Genomic DNA, 18,964 nt, shown 5'->3' on the forward strand with positions numbered 1-18,964 from the left:
GCTTTGTGCGTGCACAACGTTCATGATAAAAACGCAACAGACAACAATGGTTTCAATTTATTAAGTAACAAGGTAACAGAGTAATAAAGTATCATATATGTGAAACCCATACACTGTTTTCAGAATTTCAGAACAAAATGGTTGAGATTTACCGTGTAGCACGAAAATTTTCCGGGAGTTTTATTTTGCGGATTGGCGAGTTTTTGTGGTTTGCGGGAACAAATTTTTCCCGGGGGGGGTTACTTCCTTATAAGAGGCTAATGGGGATGTGCCGGTGGATGGGGTCGCATTTTCACGACTGGATTGACTAGAATGGGGTCGCATTTTCAATAGAGTTACTAGAATGGGGTAACACATTTTCGGATTTTTGGGTTCAGAAAATTCTCTTAAGTAGGGATTCAAAATGGTCTCGGTTAAAAAGTTTAGAAAGTTGCTGTTTATTAAATGTAACAATCACCTCGCGTTACGTTCCGTTCTTGAAAGTACATGCATAAATAGAAAGTGACTTAGTTGGGATCGCGAGAATTACATTTTCCCAAAAAGTGACTGAGATGGGGTCTATAACTGGCCACAAAATAGACTATAATGGGGAAGGGGCTCTGAGAGGCCAGCGGCACATACCCAGCAAAACTTAATCCAAGTACCCCCCCCCCCCCCCCGGGAAATTTTTGCGGTTCGAGATGACTGAAAGTTCTGCTGGGAACTAATTTTTGCGATGCTCTGTTCAAGCAGCAGAACATTTAAGTGGAAAAAACCTTAATACTTGTAACTTTTATTGTACGGTATGTTGAGTCCGCACAGTTCACTCTACTTACATACTAGAGACATATCACTGTAATACCATACTGTAATACTGCGTAAAGGGACTGAACAACAACGAAAGAAAACAAAAAGCCTACCTGGCCTACTATGCACAACCAAACACTATATTATTTTATGAGAAAGCAGTATGAATGTTTGAATTACCGTAGCTGAAACCTTTCTAGGCATACAGAGGGGCTTTCGGGTGAAAGATGCAGCAAGTATACAACTTTGAAACCTAACTGGGAGCGGCCTGCTAAAATGCAAAAAGTCTGCCCTACTGTAACGCAATGAGGCAGACTCAGTCGATGATAATAACACTCTTGTTCAGTTGAAGTTTCAAGAGTTGAAATAACTTCTTTGCAGACCGCCGCAGAAGCGCCACTACAGCATGGTTGGTCTGTTTAAGTCCAATGTATATCGCCCCAGTGGCTCAGATCTATTAAAAGTGGAGTTTTAGTTTGACCGAAGGGAGTTAATTTTCGCAGCGTTTTATTTTGCGGGTGTCTTTTTTCTGCGGGAACTAATTTTTGCAGATCTAGGCCAATCTGCAAAATCCGCAAAAATTAGAATCCGCAAAATTTTCATGCTACACGGTATAAAAGTTTGTGCAATGGGCCCAAACGACAAAATTAGAGTTGGGACATAATGATCACCATATATGAACCATATAATCTTGGGAGTTTCCATCCGCTGACCAACCATCGGAGGCGCAAGGAACGAGTAAAGCAGGCACAAGCACGCGCCAAAGATTCGTATATCGTACTGGAAATTTTGAGCAGTATGGTTAGAAGAGCGAAATGTGGCGTACGAAGGCAGTGGGTACGACGAAGTGGAAGACTCTGCCGTCGTAATTCAGTTGACGATGCTCTCGTGGGTTATCGAAGTTGCACATGTATCCTTGACTTGCCCGAGGAGTGCTTGGTTATTGTGTTCAAAAGCCTTACAGCTTACGAAATTTGCAACGCTTCCACAGTATGCAGGAGATTTTATCACGTTTCTCGTAATTCTGCATTGTGGAGGTCTGTTGACCTTTCTCTGGAAGATTTCTTGAGATTGCACCCACCAACAGTTTCTATTGTCGACTTGGAAAACTATGATTGGAGGGAAGCGAACACAGACACGAATAGACGAATGTTATTTGCATCATTTCTTTCCGCGAGAAAAGCTGCATTAACTGAGATTCGTTTTCATGGTAATTTTAACATTTATCTGGAAGCGGATATGTTGCTTTATCTTCTTAGTAAATGCAATGTGAAGAATTTGAAGAAGGTTGATATGAAGCCGTATGGAATTTATTGGTGCTGGGAACTCGGGGTGCAAGTTGTACTGAAGCGCTTGGTTCAGAAATGTAGGAACAGCTTGAAGTTCCTGCGATTTTTTGTTGATGTTTCCTACACCACAGCAAAGCTTATTGGAAGTCTGCATAATCTAGAATATCTGCAGTTACACTTTCGTGATCACTATATCCTGCAGCCTGAAGCCTTGGATGCTATCCTATCACGACTCTCCAATTTAAAGCACTTGAAGATTACAACTCGTCAGTACATTTACGACAAAGACACCTTTCCTGGCTATGTACTCAAATCTGATGCCTTAGAAACACTTGACTTTGGTTTCACCAAAGAATTTTTGATCACAGGAATGGTCCTACCAAAGCTGCGCACCATTAAGGCTGAATTTCCTTACATCGGTTATTTCACGGAAAGAATAACATGCTTGTTTGATATAGTGGAGAAAGGCTGTCCTCTTATTCAGACGATAAATGGTTACACCTCCCCAATTCCAGGCTTACAAAACTTTCAACTCAGTGAAACTGGGAAGAGAGAACTTTATTTCTGTAGCTGTGCTGTCCATTCTCCATACAGAAATGAACATTAGGAGCCCCCAGCTCTTTTATCCTAAAATATTTTCTCTTCTTGCCTTTGATAACCCATCACAATCCACTGTAGAAAGCAGCTGTACATTTTACTACAATATCTTCCGTACCAAACACAGCCAATAGACACTCATCCTGTTCTAACAACATTGTGTATGCTAGGTTGGAAGTTTGAAGAACTTTTCCGTTCGTTTTTGAGAGAGTTTTAAGGGTTTTAGTATGCTCACAATCATTGGTAAAAATGTACCAGTTGCCATCTTTTTCGGTACGGTACATTGTAGGGTTTTTGGTGAGACTAGCGAAAGTGCTTTTTTTGCCTTGAAATTGTAATTGCTCCAGATAAGCTCTATTGTAGACTGCAAGCAGTCCATTTCTGTTAGTCGAGAGGGTGCACTCACAGTGCCACAGTGCAGCAAGACTGGAGCGAGGAGAAATAAATGAGAAGAGACTGGGGAAGAGGCTGCCTCTCCCCAAACCTTTGCTCGTTCGCTTCAGTTTTTTCGCGCTCGGCTATTTCGTGCGACCTCTCGACTATCCAGAAATGGACTGCTTACAGTCTAGCTCTATTGTGGCACAGAGCCGTGTAGTGGTCATGTAAGAAACTTAAGTTGCGTTTTTAGTTTTTGGGCAAAATGTTAAATACACAGAAAGCTTAGTACTTTTCTTGAAAGTGCAAGTGACTTACACAAGAGATACTGAAGCTTGACTGATGTCTTGTTCACATCGAAATATGACTTGGTTTAGTCTCGTATGCAAAAGAAATCATTTGAGTGTTGGATCCTCTTTTGTTTAGATCATTTGCTTTTTAAAGAAAAGTAATAAGCTATTTTTGTTTATTTGACATTGTCTCATAAACTAAATACTGAGTTTCTTACATGATAAATGCTCTCTATACCAAAATAGAGCTTATCTGGAGCAGGTTCAATTTTAAGACAAACAGGCACTTGCCCCAGTATTCCCAAAAAACCTTTCAATTTATTATTGATTCATGCCATAACAACAACAACAACAATTTATTGAGGGGCCCACTCCAATCAACAAAAAATCCCAGGTTGGATATCCAAGATTTTCTCGTGATGAATGCAGCATTTTTTGTTTGTGACTGTAAATTCAGCGCAAATTCATTTCATTCATGAGCCTCCTGCAAGAACTGTCCAAAAAAATGGGTGACAGGAACAGAGATTTCTGTAGACTGCAAGCAGTCCCTTTCTGGATAGTCAAGAGGTGGCGCAAAATAGCCGAGCGCGAAAAAAAAAATAACTAGAGCGAACGAGGGGAAGGGGGCTTGGAGAGAGGCGGAGGCGTTTATTTCTCCTCGCTCCAGTCTCGCTGCGCTATGAGCACACCATCTCGACTAACCAGCAAGGGACTGCTTGCAGTCTAAGATTTCTGGAAAAATGGACATCTTCTCATGAGTTGGAAATTTTTTTTCAAAAAAAAAATTCACCTGGAATTTCTGTACTTTTTTGATCAGAGAGATGTGAAGATTTAATCATATTAAGGTGGCAGTTTGGTTTTCCTTATTAAATGTTAACTGTTGGCATCTTTTACCATTAAACGACAGGAGTCTTGCCAAGTTTCTGGGCCAAAGGCTGCATTTAATAGAAGGGCAGTTAACTTCAAAGTTCTAACTTTGTTAGCAAGGTATCATCACCGCTATCTAGGCCTTGGAGGGGGTAGGGGGGGTGGATGAATTCTTCCCACGGTTACTTTGAACCTGAATAACTTCTTTCAATATTGTAAAATCCAGGTGATAAGCCCTAGGCTTATACAATTTTGTAAGGGGTTGGGTGTGTGTGTCTCTGTGTGTTGGTAGGAAGAGGGGGGGGGGGGGGAAGATGTTTTGAAACAAGCCCTCCAAATTTAATCGTTAAGAATAAAACACATTCATTAGTATTGCTGCTGATAAAAAACCTAGAAAAAGTCAGATTAATTAATTCACAAAATGAAATGTGGAAAATACTGATCTAAGATCTGTCTTACGATCTCCCGCTTCTTGAGCTTGGGGAAACTGGGAACAAGTTTCTTGCCTCGTTTTCGTAGAATAGTTGTCACACTAAGGACCCTGTTGCGGTAGTTGACTCGTCCCCAGTTGTCTCTTATGATATTGTATGGTCGAGAGGAGACTAGGACGGCATTCCTCTCAACCATGAGAGACGACTGGGGACAAGTCGGGGTCTGTAGCCTGTAGCCTTCCGTTCCTTTGAGCGGCTAGCCTGGAAGCAGGCGTCTCCTTTTTCCTTTGTTTACGAGTGCAACAATGGCAACAGGAGATGTCTGCATGCAGGCTATTGAGCGGTGTAATTTATGCGCAGTTTAAACCCAAACAGCAGGACACCGGAACTCGATTAGCAAGAGCGTAGCATACAAGTCTCTTCCTTCCAATCAAAGGAAATAAGAGACGCCTGTGTGAAGGCCAAGGACCCTGGGCCACACTTGGAATGTTATAACTGTCAGCACGATTTGAACATTTTTGTAAAATCTCCCGATTCCCGGGGAAATGATATCTCCCAGGGTATTGTTTTTTCTCTGTTTGTTTGTTTATTTCTTACTATCCAGGTTTGCGCACTAGGGAGGTCAGCAGGTTTGCAATTTTTATAGCCTGCGCAGCAAGGCTACACTTTTTAGTACCCTGTCGCTCAACTTCATTTGTCTTCGCTAAAATACGAGCTCAGTCGCAGGCAATTGATTTTTACTTTGGCTAACTGATAAGAGTGTTTTTGTAGCCAGTTCAGGCTGGTTCAGCAAGTTTTCCTTGACATTGAGGGTAAACAGCCACTGAGCAGGGTGGAGTGGGTGAGAGAGAGGTGGGGGTAGGCTCGATTCGGGTCCGGCTTTCGTTCCCAAGAGGAGGGGTGGGGGATGAACGCGGGCTTATTTTTCCGAACGGCGGCTGGTAATCGAGCCTAAAGTGGGGGCAATCTCGTACCCAGAGTCCTCAGGCTCTTTGGCCAGCGGTTGGTCGCCAGGAGAGACTGGGGAACTGGAATTTTATTACCGCAGGATTTCTGCCGTAAAACAATGCAAGCCGTTACGGAGCAGCCAATCAAAAGATTTAATTTTTTTCGAATTCTCCAGAGTCTCTCCTGGCGACCAAAGAGCCTGAGGACTCTGGGTACGAGGTTGAAAGTGGGGGGTGGAGCCCCCTCGGCAATTTAGACACTCTCCCCAGGTTGCGCTCGCCTTTACAAACCAAGATGGCTGCACTATGTTCGATCGAAGCGTACGAGTCTCGAAAGACCTCGAAAATTCCACGGAAAAATAGGAGACTGCGAAGAGTCTAATTGCAAAGCAGTGTTTACTCTCTAAACAGATGTCTGGTTAAAACCAGCCAAGTACGATACACAAAATTAATCATTTATGCAATTAAAAAGCGAACTGTAAATTAAAACAACGGAAGATTCTATCTTTAACACCGTAATAATCAGTTATTGTTTAAAATTCGCACGTACAGAAAATCAGACAAGAAAAAGCCGATTTCCCGGATATGATCATCACATGCGTACAGAATTGCTATAAAGCTATAAACAGAAGGGATCTATACGAGGAAGCTACTAGTCAATACTCGAGAACTCTGGTAGCTTGATAGCTTGATAGCTGGGAAAAATATGGTTTATTCATGATAACTTCAACAAAGGCAACGAGACCAAATCAAAATTTGACAAACACAAAGGTCTTTATATCATCCTCTGCCAACATTTAACTGACGTGATGTTTCTCGAAGTCAACTGAATTTTCTGAAATGGCAAATACATTCAGTGGACAAGTTGACCCGGCAGTGGCGGTTACAAGTACGCTCTCCTGAAGCAGATTAAGTCTCGAGTCACTCACGTTTCAGGAGTGACCGTTCATTGTGCTCTGAAAAAGATTGAGGACAAAGCTCATTTTTCAGACTGAATTTCAACTTTTGATTGTTCCAAACATCGAAGACAATCATTCTAAGCGTAGAAAGTTTTTTTTTTTAATCTTCAACAGAAAATTTGCTGAGCGTCCTATATATATCTCCAATTTTTGGTCACCTGATATAATTAAGTGACATGATCAAACTTTTTTTACGCCTTCATACTTATGAGTTATTACATTTAAATAAGGCAAAACTGAGCCGGACTCCAAGTTTTCCAGTCAGTGAAAATTTCACCCTGTTCTTGGCAGTCTAGCCGAAGATATTGTCAGATCACCCATTTTTTCCGAACACACTTTCAACTGCTAGGCCTTAATTTGGGAAGCACTCCTCCGTTATATATAATACAAGAGTCTTCTTCAATTGAGTTCTTTCCGGGCTCTGTCTAGATGTACTAACAATGGCATAGTGTCATTTCAGGACCCGAGAAGGCAAGTACAGTGCTAGTGGAACCCCGCCTTGCGACCACTTCGTTTATGCGACCAACTCCTTATTACAAACACTTTTTTGCACCTCGAGAGAATTGAAAGTCCAGTCATTTCCTAATTTTTACTATCTCGTTAATCTGACTATCCCGTTATTGCGACTACATTAGGGAGCGTATACATTTAGAGGTGTCTCGCATCCAAGCGATGTAGCACGTCTAGTTTAAACTGTAGATACTTAAAGCCCTATATCAAATTAAAGCTTATAGAGCTGGCTATCAAACTGTACCAAGAATTTTGAAATAAAATGAATTGTCGAACTTTTCACGACCTCTAAGTGCGAGCGTCTGAATCTCCTTTTGAAAGCTACAAGTCGAAGCGAATTTTATTTTTCGCTAATTTAATTTGTTCTTTAGTTTCCGGACCCAAAGCGCTAAAAAAAACACGTCTGCGTTTTGCGATATTCAATTGCAGTGAAAAGTTACAGAACATTTTCGAAATATGATTAAAGAAATGTGGAGTGATCGTATAAAAATCGCTCTCGGAGAAAAAATATTTCGAAAGAAAAAATTCGCAGACACGTTTTTGTTGTTTATATGTTAAACTAGCTACTGTCCAAATTTGTAGGCAAACGAACAAATTCCCTTTGAGTATTAGCTCTTTGAAGTGGCTCCTCCAAGTGAAAAAAAAATGATTCAAGAAAACAGTAACATTCGGTAATTCATTTTATTTCAAAATTCTTGGTATAGTTTGATAGCCAGCTCTATAAGCTTTAATTTGATATAAGGGTTCAGGTTTCTACAGTTTAAACCGGACACGCTACATCGCTTGGACGCGAGACACCTCTAAAGGTATACGGTCACCTTAAATAACGACGCACGGCGACGGCAACGAGTACGCCATAACCAAAATGTTTAATAAGGAAAAACAATCGCTCTGTACGTGCGTTTTATGTTTTGTTACATTTCTTTGCCGTCATCAGCAAAACAACAACGTGAAATGATCAAATTCAAGGTTTTGTGGAGAACGTGAGCACACGACGGTGAGTTTTTCATTCTACGTACGTCATTACTCGGAATTGCCTTCCTATCAATTTAGTTCCCGGATACTCGCCCACATTGTACAGGTTGAATGAATTAGAATAATCGCGAAGTAGTAGAAGTAACGCGAAGTTATCTTTTCAAGTTACGTCAGTTTTTGTTGCCGTTGCCGTCGTCGTTGCTTTGAAGTTCCCTAATTTTACGGCCCGAAGGTGGTCCCCCTCTAATGACATCTCTTACCTCATAGTCTCTTGCTTCGCGTGAAATTCGTACAAGAGCCACAGGGATGCCACGTGGTTTGCTCCTACACCATAACGGGGTTATCCCCAGTGGTTCGCCGGCAATCAGTTATTCAGCTAAGACATGTACAATACATGCAGAGTTTCGTTTTCTAAGAAAAACCTCGATGTAGAGTTCTTCTTATTTACGTGCTAACCACTACATAATAATTGTTTCCAAAAATGACCCAGGCATTAAAGTACTTTTATAGCAAGGGTTTGATTAAAACCCTGTCTGACTAGTTCTGCCGGGCTACCTACAGAAATGCTTTCGATAGTTTTGAGTTACTCGTACATCAGAGCACGTGTCTGTAAAACGTGACGATTTCAACGTGAGTAGGCAGTGCAAACGTGGCTTGGTGCCCTCGCGTCTTCCTCCTTGTTTTTCTTTGGGCTTAAGTTGTGTCGGTGTGTTTTCTCTCGAAGGGCACAAGTACTGCGATGGGAAATTAATTTTAAGTTTTCGCTTTCTCGGTAGGAACACCCTGCCATTACCACGTAGATAATTCTGCCCAGACGTCTTGCTTCATGTCAGCCACGAATCATGTTATGAGCCACGTTGCATGTAACATTGAGCACAATGGTGGTAAGTTTTCAGTTCTTTGTTTTCACTGTCCTTGAACAGCATGATAATTACAAGAAACTACATATAAGATAAAGGCAGTAAGCTAAACCTTTCACGAGCCCAATGGCTAGGCTTGCTACTGCTGGACTGGAGTTTACATCGATTTCTTTGTATATCGATTATGTCGGTAATAAGCAGACGGTTAAGTCCATTTCTTCCTGTTTTGATATAAGAAACAGTTTGTGTCCATATAATACAATCTGATGAAGTTTAATTCTCTCCTCCGCCTTCTTTTTGTAGCAAGTACTTTGTATTTTACATTTCAATTAGTTAGCAGACCTTTAGGACTCTTTTGGCGCTCTCTTTGCACAGTCATGCAAATAAAACTTATTGTTCTTATTGTAGCATGAAGTGGCCAGGACCATTGCTGCTGTCCTAGACTTTCCCAAAGTCCGTTTTCATTGACCCTGGATGGAATGCTGGTCCCAGCGGCTTGCATCTCAGTGTGGTACGTTATATATAACATGATTTCATCCATATAACTATGAACTCGAAGGGGCCATTCAAGAAATCCCCTCCATTCTACTCCCACCCTCCCACCCCTCCCCCCCCCCCCCCTCCCCATCGGCACGCCAGCTGCTAATGATTATTCTGATTATTGCATGCAACGTTGAGTTCAATGATGTTGGATAACCATTAAGGTGACTCCAACAACATTGGACTCGAAGTTGACATCCATTCGTCCTGGTCAGCGATGAGCAGCACTGCATAGTATTATTTCATTGACGCAACTCAGATAACAGTCACAGTGTGTGCGAAAGTCGATACATATATAACGAAGCATGGGCTGGGGTACTTCATATATTGGACTAAACAGGGAAGCTCCAACCCAGATCAGAAGGGGTGCCTTTTTACATGAAACAGTCAGCAAGGAGTATTCGTACTAAGTCAGTGAATTAGCTATACTTTCACATAGGATCGCTGCACTGAGAGGAACACGTAGGGGGTCCGGGGGGTACTGCTATCTTTGGCCTGTTTTGGGGGAAAAGGGGAGGGGTGGAAAAGGTGTACCATGTCGGTAGACGTTTGTTTGTGAAAGGTTAAGGGGTTTCACCTCCGCTTGAGTACCAACTCCCGTACCCCGGATGACTATGTTATGTAACTTAAGCTCACTTCATTCGCTCCTGATCACGCGATGACTTGACGACTGACCTGCAGTTTGCTTTTCCGAAAATCATATAGGTTGTCTTATTTTGCGTTCTTAACGAATTTTTTGCACCTCTTTCGCAAATTAACCCTCCCTAGTAAAGAAAGTTTAAAGCGACATTCATGTAAGAAACCTCTAATTCATCATGGCAATTTATTAAAGTGACTGCTAGCTAGCGGGAAACAATTCATACAACATCTTAAGCGTTCGAGAATTGCATCCGTGCGCGCAGTGGCGGTCTCGACCCTCAGTGTCTGAAAGTGTTTAATCGAATTAACACACGTGAGGATTTCATTTGCAGTTGTAACTAGTCACTAACTACCGTGTAGCACGAAAATTTTGCGGGGGTTTTATTTTGCGAATTGGCGATTTTTTGTGGTTTGCGGGAACAAATTTTTGCGGTTCGAGATGGCTGAAATTTCTGCTGCGAACTTATTTTTTCGATGCTCTGTTCAAGCAACAGAACATTTAAGTGGAAGAAACCTTAATATTTTCAACTTTTATTGTACGGTATGTTGGGTCACAGTTCACTCCACTTACATATTAGAGACATATCACTGTAATACCTTACTGCGCGAAGGGACTGAAAAACAACAATTAAAAACAAAGCACCTACCCCTAGCATGTAAAACAAAACACTGTTTCATTAATACGGTTTGCCACGACAGGTATTACCGTATATTATTTTATAAGAAGGCAGTATGAATGTTTGAATTACCGTAGCTGAAACCTTTCTAGGCATACACAGGGCTTTCAAGTGAAAGGTGTAGTATACAACCTTGCATGAGACCTAACCGAGAGCGGCCTGCTCATTCAAATGTAAAACTATGCCCTACTCTAACGCAATGAGACAGACTCAGTTGATAATAATAACACTCTTTTGTTGAGCTGAAGTTTCAAGAATTGAAATAACTTCTGTGCAGGCCGCCGCAGAAGCGTCACTAGAACATGGAACTTGGCCTGCTGCACGATTCGAGTCTCGAGTCTGTTGCGTTCCTTCAGATCATTGTGATCCATTGACGTTCCAATCTAATGTGCTGAATTGCTTTACTCTTGACAGCTCTAGTTGCTTTTTCTAATGGAAAATCATCTTAATGTTCTTCAGTTAAGTCCAATGTATATCGCCCCAGTGGCAAAAGTCTATTAAAAGAGGGAATAAATTTTTGCGGCGTTTTATTTTGCGGGTTTTTCTTTCTGCGGGAACTATTTTTTGCGGATCGGGGTCAATCCGCAAAATCTACAAAAATTAGAACCCACAAAGTTTTCATGCTTCACGGTAAGGTCCATCAGATGAGGTCTCTAGACACTAGGCAACAACTCACCCTTAATTTAATTCATGAAGTTTGCGGCTGCAGATGCAACATTCAGGCTCAATGTTATTGGAGACGTCAAGACTTCTCCAACAAACATTGCGCTCAACGATCACATCCGTTTCAGTTGTCCTGTGTTTCTCAAATCTAGGAGAAATAAAGTTTATCGCAGACTAATGAATCGTGAACACGAGCAGCTTGGAACGAAAAATATAGGGGGAAAGTAACCGCTCAGACTACATCATTCAAAGTGAAGGGGTAATAACAGAAAGAAAGTTTCTAGTACGGCTATTTCTGTGAATAGCGATGAACAACGAACACATGCGCGCATGCATGAAGAATGGCAGCCTTCTTTTTGGTGCTATCGACTTGAAAATTGTCCAGCACTCAGAAGCTCTCAGAGTCTCGAGCACGCATTATATTTTAGGTTAAGTCTCGGGCTCGAATATTATGGAAAGAATGAAGTCTTGAACTCGGATTTTAAAACAGGGGTCTCGCAGTCTTGCAAATAAAATCTCGGCGCATCAGACTCTTCTATGGGTCTTCTATACCCCGGGGTAAGAAACCGTGATTTGCCACTTGAATAAGATACGCAGACTTTGGGTCTGAAAACGGGAAAGGATTTTAAATAATATAAAGGCCAGGCCTGAAAATAGGTATGGAAGATTAGTATTTGGAACAAAACCCAAAGATACCCACCAAAATTTGACAAATCAGTGAAAATAGGTTACTGAGTTCATCTGCCAGGAAGAATACATCATAATTTTCTAAGCAAACAAATGCAAAACGAAAGTGTTTGCAAGCATCCAACGAGAACATTTAAGCAAAATACTTAAGATGTCTTGTGTGGTCCCAGATCGATTTGTGCCCTTTTATAGACATATTTGTGTACGCTTAAACAGATTTGGATCTGTTCGCTCTTTAGCTGAAATTTCAAGTTGCAGAAAATTTCAGGAAACGGATGTAGACTAACAGACTTACAGAATACAGAATACACTTGCTCGAGTACTGCATGCTCTTAATCAACTAAAATAATAATAATAATAATAATATCTACTGACAAGAGTCTAGTCGGGGAAAATAGTGATACCGCGTCAATGTTGACGTGTAAAAGGTATTTTGGCTTCACTCAACCAGTCCAGTATTTATGAGAATCAAACTGTACTCTCTTTCTTATGTTTTACAGCTTGGAGATATGAGGACATACGACAGAATCGACCCTAAGAAATTCAAATGGAAGAAGACGCAATTAAGAACTCCATTCCAATGTAATGGTACCATATGGTCGTCATTCAGAGTTAACAGTGCGGTTGCATCGTCTCGAAAGCCGTGAGGAAGAAGGAAGACTTTGTCGAACACCCCAAATTTAATTGGATACTGATCTCAAAATTGTTCTAGACATAACAAATTCCGTGAAAAGGGTATCATAAATTTTAAACCGAGTATAAAAATCCTCCGGGCTCATAATGTTAACTGTCAACGAAATTCGTCGTTTGTTTCAGTGGTAGTATGACGATGAACGATTATCAACTGTGCATGAATACGGCTGTAGACCGTGCGACAGAAATGTACCAAAAGGTTATGTACTTCTTATATTTAGCTAAAATAGAGCAATTCGAATGGGCTTGAAACTTGCCGACTTAATTTGACACGATTAGAAAGGAAAGTTCTCATTCTATCCTATCGCAACACAATACCGGAGAGTTCAGTCGTAGCGAACTTTAGAACAGGATCGGAAATCAGGCATGATTTAAGAATTTGAACAGTCTACTGCGTCACTAAGGCTTCAGTAGTGTGTGCCAAAATTGCTCATCAGCAAATGAGACACGAGGAGATCAAACTCACCTTGTCTTTCACGGCATATTATATGGCGATAAAAGAAAAAAAACGATGGTCTGGTGATATATACTCTCAATGGTACAACTGAGTTTAACGGATCTGGACAAACTTTTAAACAAGCTGGCAGTTTTGCGGCACCCAAACAATATTCCATATGTACACTGAGATGCTACATGTAAAGCTTGGAACGCTGAAATGTTCTTATGAGCAAGATAGCTGAGTTAATTCTCATCATCTAACTCCAAGTACTGAAATCCGACATATTTTGTCTCGGTCCGCAGTCATAAGTGGGTTCCTGTTGGTGGCGCGCCCTGTTCCCAAATTTGATTTCCATAGAGCAAATTAAGAATGAGTACAGCTGGTCAAATTAAAACCAAGGAATGCTATACCTGCAACTTCAGTAGAAGTAGACTTTACTCAGTGTGTCTCGTAACATACTGAGTGGGAAGAAGATGAGCAATTGCATCAATTTTTTCTGTTTTATCAACGCACGGGTTTCGTTAAGTGAGCATGAAGTCAGGTTCACATTCCTTTTCACCCTTCTTCAAGGTCCCTGAAAAGTAAACTGATATGACAGCACAATGATTTCACTGACAATGGCTCACTCATCCAAACATGTCAAAAGAAGAGAAAGCTTATTGGATCCACCGCACGTGTAGTCGCACGTGGCTGTAAACGAAATCACTCCAACGTGACTTTTTTGAATTTCAACGTGATTTAACTTTCTACACGTGCGTATTTTTACGTAAGGGTTAGACAATGAACGCGAGTGTTCTATGAGATATAGTTCCTCGAGCACAGATAGAAGGCCACGAGGGCGTAGCCCTGGTGGCACTTCTTTCTAATGCGAGAGGCGCTATATCCCAAAGGACACGAGCGAAGAAACCATATTTTATGCAGAATCTATTTATGAGCGTATTTTAGTTGTGTCATTCACACTTGGGAATCACGTTGTTATTTTGTTTTGGATGCAGTCGCCGTAATGTTGGTAGAATTTTATGAATAGCAATGCTTTTCTTTCTTTAGAGCTTTGTACGTTTAGTCTTTGTTGATTTGATGGCTCATTTGCTCCGGCTATGAGTCGGAATACAGAGCTCGAGGAACTCGAGGCCATCCTTACCACTTAAGAGTCTCTTGCTTTTTGAGAGCGTAGACATAACCGAGTGCTTGGAGGATGAATTCGATAAAGTGCACGTTTCCGGAAAAGCCTACCACAGTGAACGAAATTGAGCAAAGAGAAAGAGACAGAATATAAAAGAAAATTCGACAAAGTATCGCATGGTTGGTAAACGTCTATCGAGCCTGGGTTGAATACGGTGAGACCACTCTTTCGTTTAATTTTTTCTTAAAATTCTTAAGTCGAATTTGGTTTTGTTATTTTGGTGATTAATCTCTTGCTAAAGTTATGTAAAGCAAAAACTTCCAATAAAATTGTCATTGTTATAACTAAAGTTGTTTTTGTTTAAATTGGCAGCCTGTAGTTCATTACTATGCTCTATTTCTCATTAGTATGCTCTGGTAGAGCATATTAATTAAAGCATCCTATCGGAGCATAATGAGCATACTAATTAGGCTTTTAGACAAAGGAAAACAAAAGAAATCATTAGTTTGCTCTATATAGAGCATACTAACTAGTAGTAATCAAAGATTATATATAGTGCGTTGCCTTAGGCCCTAATGCACTTACCTGGGTTGCATAAATCATGTTAAGATTACTGGAACCTGTAAGTATAGTTGCAAAACAATAGGTTATTGTTTGAGAACAATCGTTAACATCCGTATTATGTAAAAAAACGTTTTATGCAACCAGTCCCAGGTGTTTACAAGGCATCCTATCAAGGGTGCAGTGGGGATACTGGCCACAGTTACTTCTTTGTTTTCCCAGTGCAGGTTATTGCTCATACTGGATGTGTTTTTTTCCTTCTTTATTTGTATGTTAAATGCAATCCTTATCAAATCAGACCTTGGTGATTACAATATCTGTTCGGACTGATCAAAGTACAATGTATTAATTCTGGATTTTCCAGAAAATGAACTTCAACAAATAGATTGAATATTAATAGGCATACTGGATCTTGCGTGACTACAACGACGGACGCGAACAAAAGAAGACATTGATTAGCTTATTGTTTTGAGTGTCATATGACAGTTTTACCAAATCCAATTCCAACATGTTTACGAGAATTTCGCAAGGATCTTACCTTGCGCTGTAGTTTTCGAAGCGAAACCACGAAAAACGGTACGAGACGCGCGCGTTGGGCATGATGGACCGTATTGGGACTTCAAGATGCAGCGCTATAACCTGCAATCATAACCTTCCTCCCTCCCTCCCTACATCTCATCTCGGGGATCCGGGAAGGAGGGCATGATACATTTACTTGTCGGATTACATGTTCGAAAGCCAGATTCTGTTTTTTTCCCTCTGATTGGTCGAAAAACAAAAGATTCTTTGAGCCACGTTCTAATTGGTTACATGATTGCATGTTTGACTTCCGGTGCAATTTCAAAATTATGGCGGCCGCCGAGGGAGATGCGAACAGCGAATTTTTCGCTGCTCCTACTTCGTCTCTTGAAGACTTCATCCACAAATTGTTAAAGGATGAACAGAAAGAATGCATCCGAAGGATCGTTTGCTTAAAAGAAGATGTTTTAGCCGTCCTTCCAACGAGATTTGGCAAGAGTGTCATATATCAGTCGATTCCAAAAGTCAGGATGAAAAAATTGCATCCTTCAGTAGTTTCAAAAGATCTGTTGTTGTAGTGAGTCCCCTGGAGTACATACATAAACAAAAAGGCCGAAAATGTTAAAAAAAGAGGAGTTTGGAACCACTGCTGCCACAACTGGGGAATCCGTCGAGGTCGACAGAGAAATTGAGAAATTGAGGCTGTTGTCAACATTGGCCCCACCCTTCCTCCTCAGTGCAAAAGCCGGCTCCCACAGTACAACAGAAACACCCTTGAGGAATTACAAGCCAAGTTTGATGAGCTCGAAGCTGCCGGCGTCTTCGCAAAACCTGAGCAAGTCAACGTCCATGTGGAGTACCTGAACACCTCGTTTCTTGTAAAGAAGCCCAACGGCGGTAGCAGGCTCGTGACATCCTTCGGCGAAGTTGCCCAGTGCAGCAAGCTGCTAACCCTCCTTAATGCCAAATGTTGATAGTGTAATGCGTGGAATAGGGAAGTGGAAATTCATGGTTATCACTGATTTGCTGAAGTCTTTCTATCAGATTCCCCTGGCCAATTCATCTATGAAATGCTGTGGTGTTGCGACACCATTTAAAGGCATCCGCGTTTACACTCGTGCTGCCATGGGAATGCCCGGGTCTGAAACTTGTCTTGAAGAACTGATGTCCCGATTTCTGGGAGACCTCATCCAAGAGGGCTGTGTTGCCAAAATCTCTCTATGTTGGGGGAAACAGCCCCATTGAAGTGCTTGACAATTGAAGGAGAGTTCTTGCCCTACTCCAAAAGAACAATCTTCGCTTATCCGCAGCCAAAACTATCATCTGCCCAAGAAAGGCCATCGCACTGGGCTGGGTGTGGTCTAATGGCACCCTGCAAGATAGCCCCCACAAATTGGCCGCACTATCCTCGGTCGAGCCTCCCTCAACAGTGCAAGGCCTCCGCTCCTTTGTAGGTGCCTACAAAGTTCTTAGCCGCGTGCTTCCAAGATTTGCTGAGTTGCTTGATCCCTTGGACCAAGCCACTGCATGGAAAGAATCCAGAGAAAAAATTGTGTGGTGCGACGAATTGCTGCTGACCTTCAAAACCGCCCAACGCGCATTGGAAAACCACCGGACCATCAAAATTCCCCAGCCTCAGGATGCCCTGTGGATAGTGACCGACGGCTCCGTCAAGAATGGAAGCATCGCAGCCACACTATATGTACATCGAAATGGGTCGCTGCTCTTAGCTGGATTCTTCAGTGCCAAGCTTCGTAAGCATCAAGTGACTTGGTTGCCTTGCGAGATTGAAGCCTTGGCTATTGGTGCGGCAATTAGACATTTCGCCCCCTATATCATTCAATCCCCACACACAACCGAGTTACTCACTGACGGCAGACCTTGTGTTCAGGCTTACGAAAAGCTCAAGAGAGGAGACTTCTCAACCAGTTCAAGAGTCACCACCTTCCTGTCAACAGTCAGCCGCTACTCAGTCCACATCCGTCATATCGCCGGAGTTGAGAACCTACCTTCTGATTATGCAAGCCGAAACCCAAAGGAATGTTTGGAATCTAGTTGCAAAATTTGCAAATTTATAATCGAACTTGAAGATTCTGTTGTTCGCAGCCTCTCTGTTAGTGATGTCCTTCACGGCTCTGTCAAGATGCCCTTCACTAGCCGTGCTGCCTGGCAGGCTACCCAGCTGGAGTGCCCTCACCTCTGGAGAACACACTTTCACCTTAGCCAAGGTACCCGTCCCTCTAAGAAAGTCACCAAAATTATTGATGTGAAACGCTACCTTAAGGATGTCGTAATCGCCGCTGACGGTCTTCTCGTTGTGCGAGACCATCAACCCTTCCAACCCCCTCATGAGCGCCTGGTTGTTCGTCGCTCCGTCTTAGACGGCCTTTTAACAGCTATTCACATCCGGTTTAGTCACCCGTCAAAGTACCAAATGAAGCGTCTCTTCAGCCGATACTTCTTCTCTGGACGTTGACTAAGCCATCGACCTTGTATCTTCCTCCTGTCACACCTGTGAGTCAGTAAAATCAATCCCTTAACACTTCCAGCCCCAGTCAAGCGTGGAAGCACCTCGTTCCATTGGCATTTCATTCGCTGCCGATGTTGTCCGACGCCACCGACAATTAATCCTCGTACTAAGAGAGACTGTCTCCTCGTACACTTTAACCGCCCTTATCCAGAGTGAGAAACATGAGGATCTCCGCAACGCCCTCATAGTCTTATGTTCCCAGCTGCGTTCCTTACACGATGGCGGCGCCACAGTCCGTGTTGATCCTGCCCCTGGTTTTTGTGCGCTTGCCACCGACCCAATCCTCCATTCCCATGGCATTACCTTGGAGATCGGCAGGGTCAAGAATCCAAACAAGAATCCTGTCGCGGAACGCGCCATTGAGGAGCTCGGTTTAGAGCTCCTAAACCTGTCCCCTGAGGGAGGACCTGTATCTGTCGTCACTCTGGCGCTCGCTACGGCAAATACAAACTCCCGCATCCGGGGGCGCGGGAGGTCTGGACTCAGCGCGACCAGCTAACTGGTGAACAGCTACCTATAGTTGACAGACAACTCATCATTAGTCAGAATTTCTCCCGCCAGCAGAATCACACACCCAGTGCAAAGTCTAAGGCTCGTGACCGTACCAACCTACCCACAGCTGCCGTCTCTGTTGGCGACTTAGTCTTCTTGAAAGGTGACAGAGACAAATTGAAAGCCCGTGAGAAGTACCTTGTGGTCAACATTCGTGAGGACCTTTCTTGTGAGCTCCGGAAGTTCACCACCTCCCAGTTCCACAGCAAACTTTACGTGGTGCCTATGTCTGAATGTTATACAGTGGCCCCGACAGTTTTGGCTCAGTCTCCGCAGGGCCCCATTCGTGGCCTTCACAAAGCCTCCCCATTTGACTCTGATGATGACGCCGACCCTGTTATTCTACCACCAAGACACTCTACTGTCCCTGCTCCTTCTCTGGTGGCTACTCAGCCTCCCGCCTATGGACAACCCACGGTTCCGCAACCTGCACATGATGTTGTCCCTGTTCAGGA

General features: G+C 42.5%; 1 protein-coding gene and 2 long non-coding RNA genes across 3 annotated transcripts; 2 read left to right on the forward strand and 1 right to left on the reverse strand.

Moving 5' to 3' along the window:
- Window positions 1-2,880: 2,880 nt before the first annotated feature.
- On the reverse strand, window positions 2,881-8,419 carry LOC146467369 (uncharacterized). The gene is made up of 2 exons (XR_014867801.1): window positions 8,287-8,419; window positions 2,881-6,538 (listed from the first exon to the last, which is right to left on the reverse strand). It is a non-coding gene; the product is annotated as an uncharacterized LOC146467369 (long non-coding RNA).
- Window positions 8,420-8,687: 268 nt separating this feature from the next.
- Window positions 8,688-14,696, forward strand: LOC146467370 (uncharacterized). The gene is made up of 3 exons (XR_014867800.1): window positions 8,688-8,910; window positions 9,295-9,397; window positions 12,593-14,696. It is a non-coding gene; the product is annotated as an uncharacterized LOC146467370 (long non-coding RNA).
- A 975-nt stretch (window positions 14,697-15,671) lies between these two features.
- On the forward strand, window positions 15,672-17,903 carry LOC146467371 (uncharacterized). Its single transcript, XM_085126141.1, has 2 exons — window positions 15,672-16,628; window positions 16,882-17,903. The coding sequence occupies exons 1-2, from the start codon at window positions 16,388-16,390 to the stop codon at window positions 17,901-17,903; spliced, it is 1,263 nt and encodes a 420-aa protein (XP_084982267.1). The 5' UTR covers window positions 15,672-16,387.
- The last annotated feature ends 1,061 nt before the right edge of the window (window positions 17,904-18,964 follow it).

The sequence above is a fragment of the Pavona decussata genome, unplaced genomic scaffold (assembly GCF_977016875.1).
Source record: "Pavona decussata unplaced genomic scaffold, jaPavDecu1.1 SCAFFOLD_137, whole genome shotgun sequence".
Classification (NCBI taxonomy): Eukaryota; Metazoa; Cnidaria; class Anthozoa; order Scleractinia; family Agariciidae; genus Pavona; species Pavona decussata.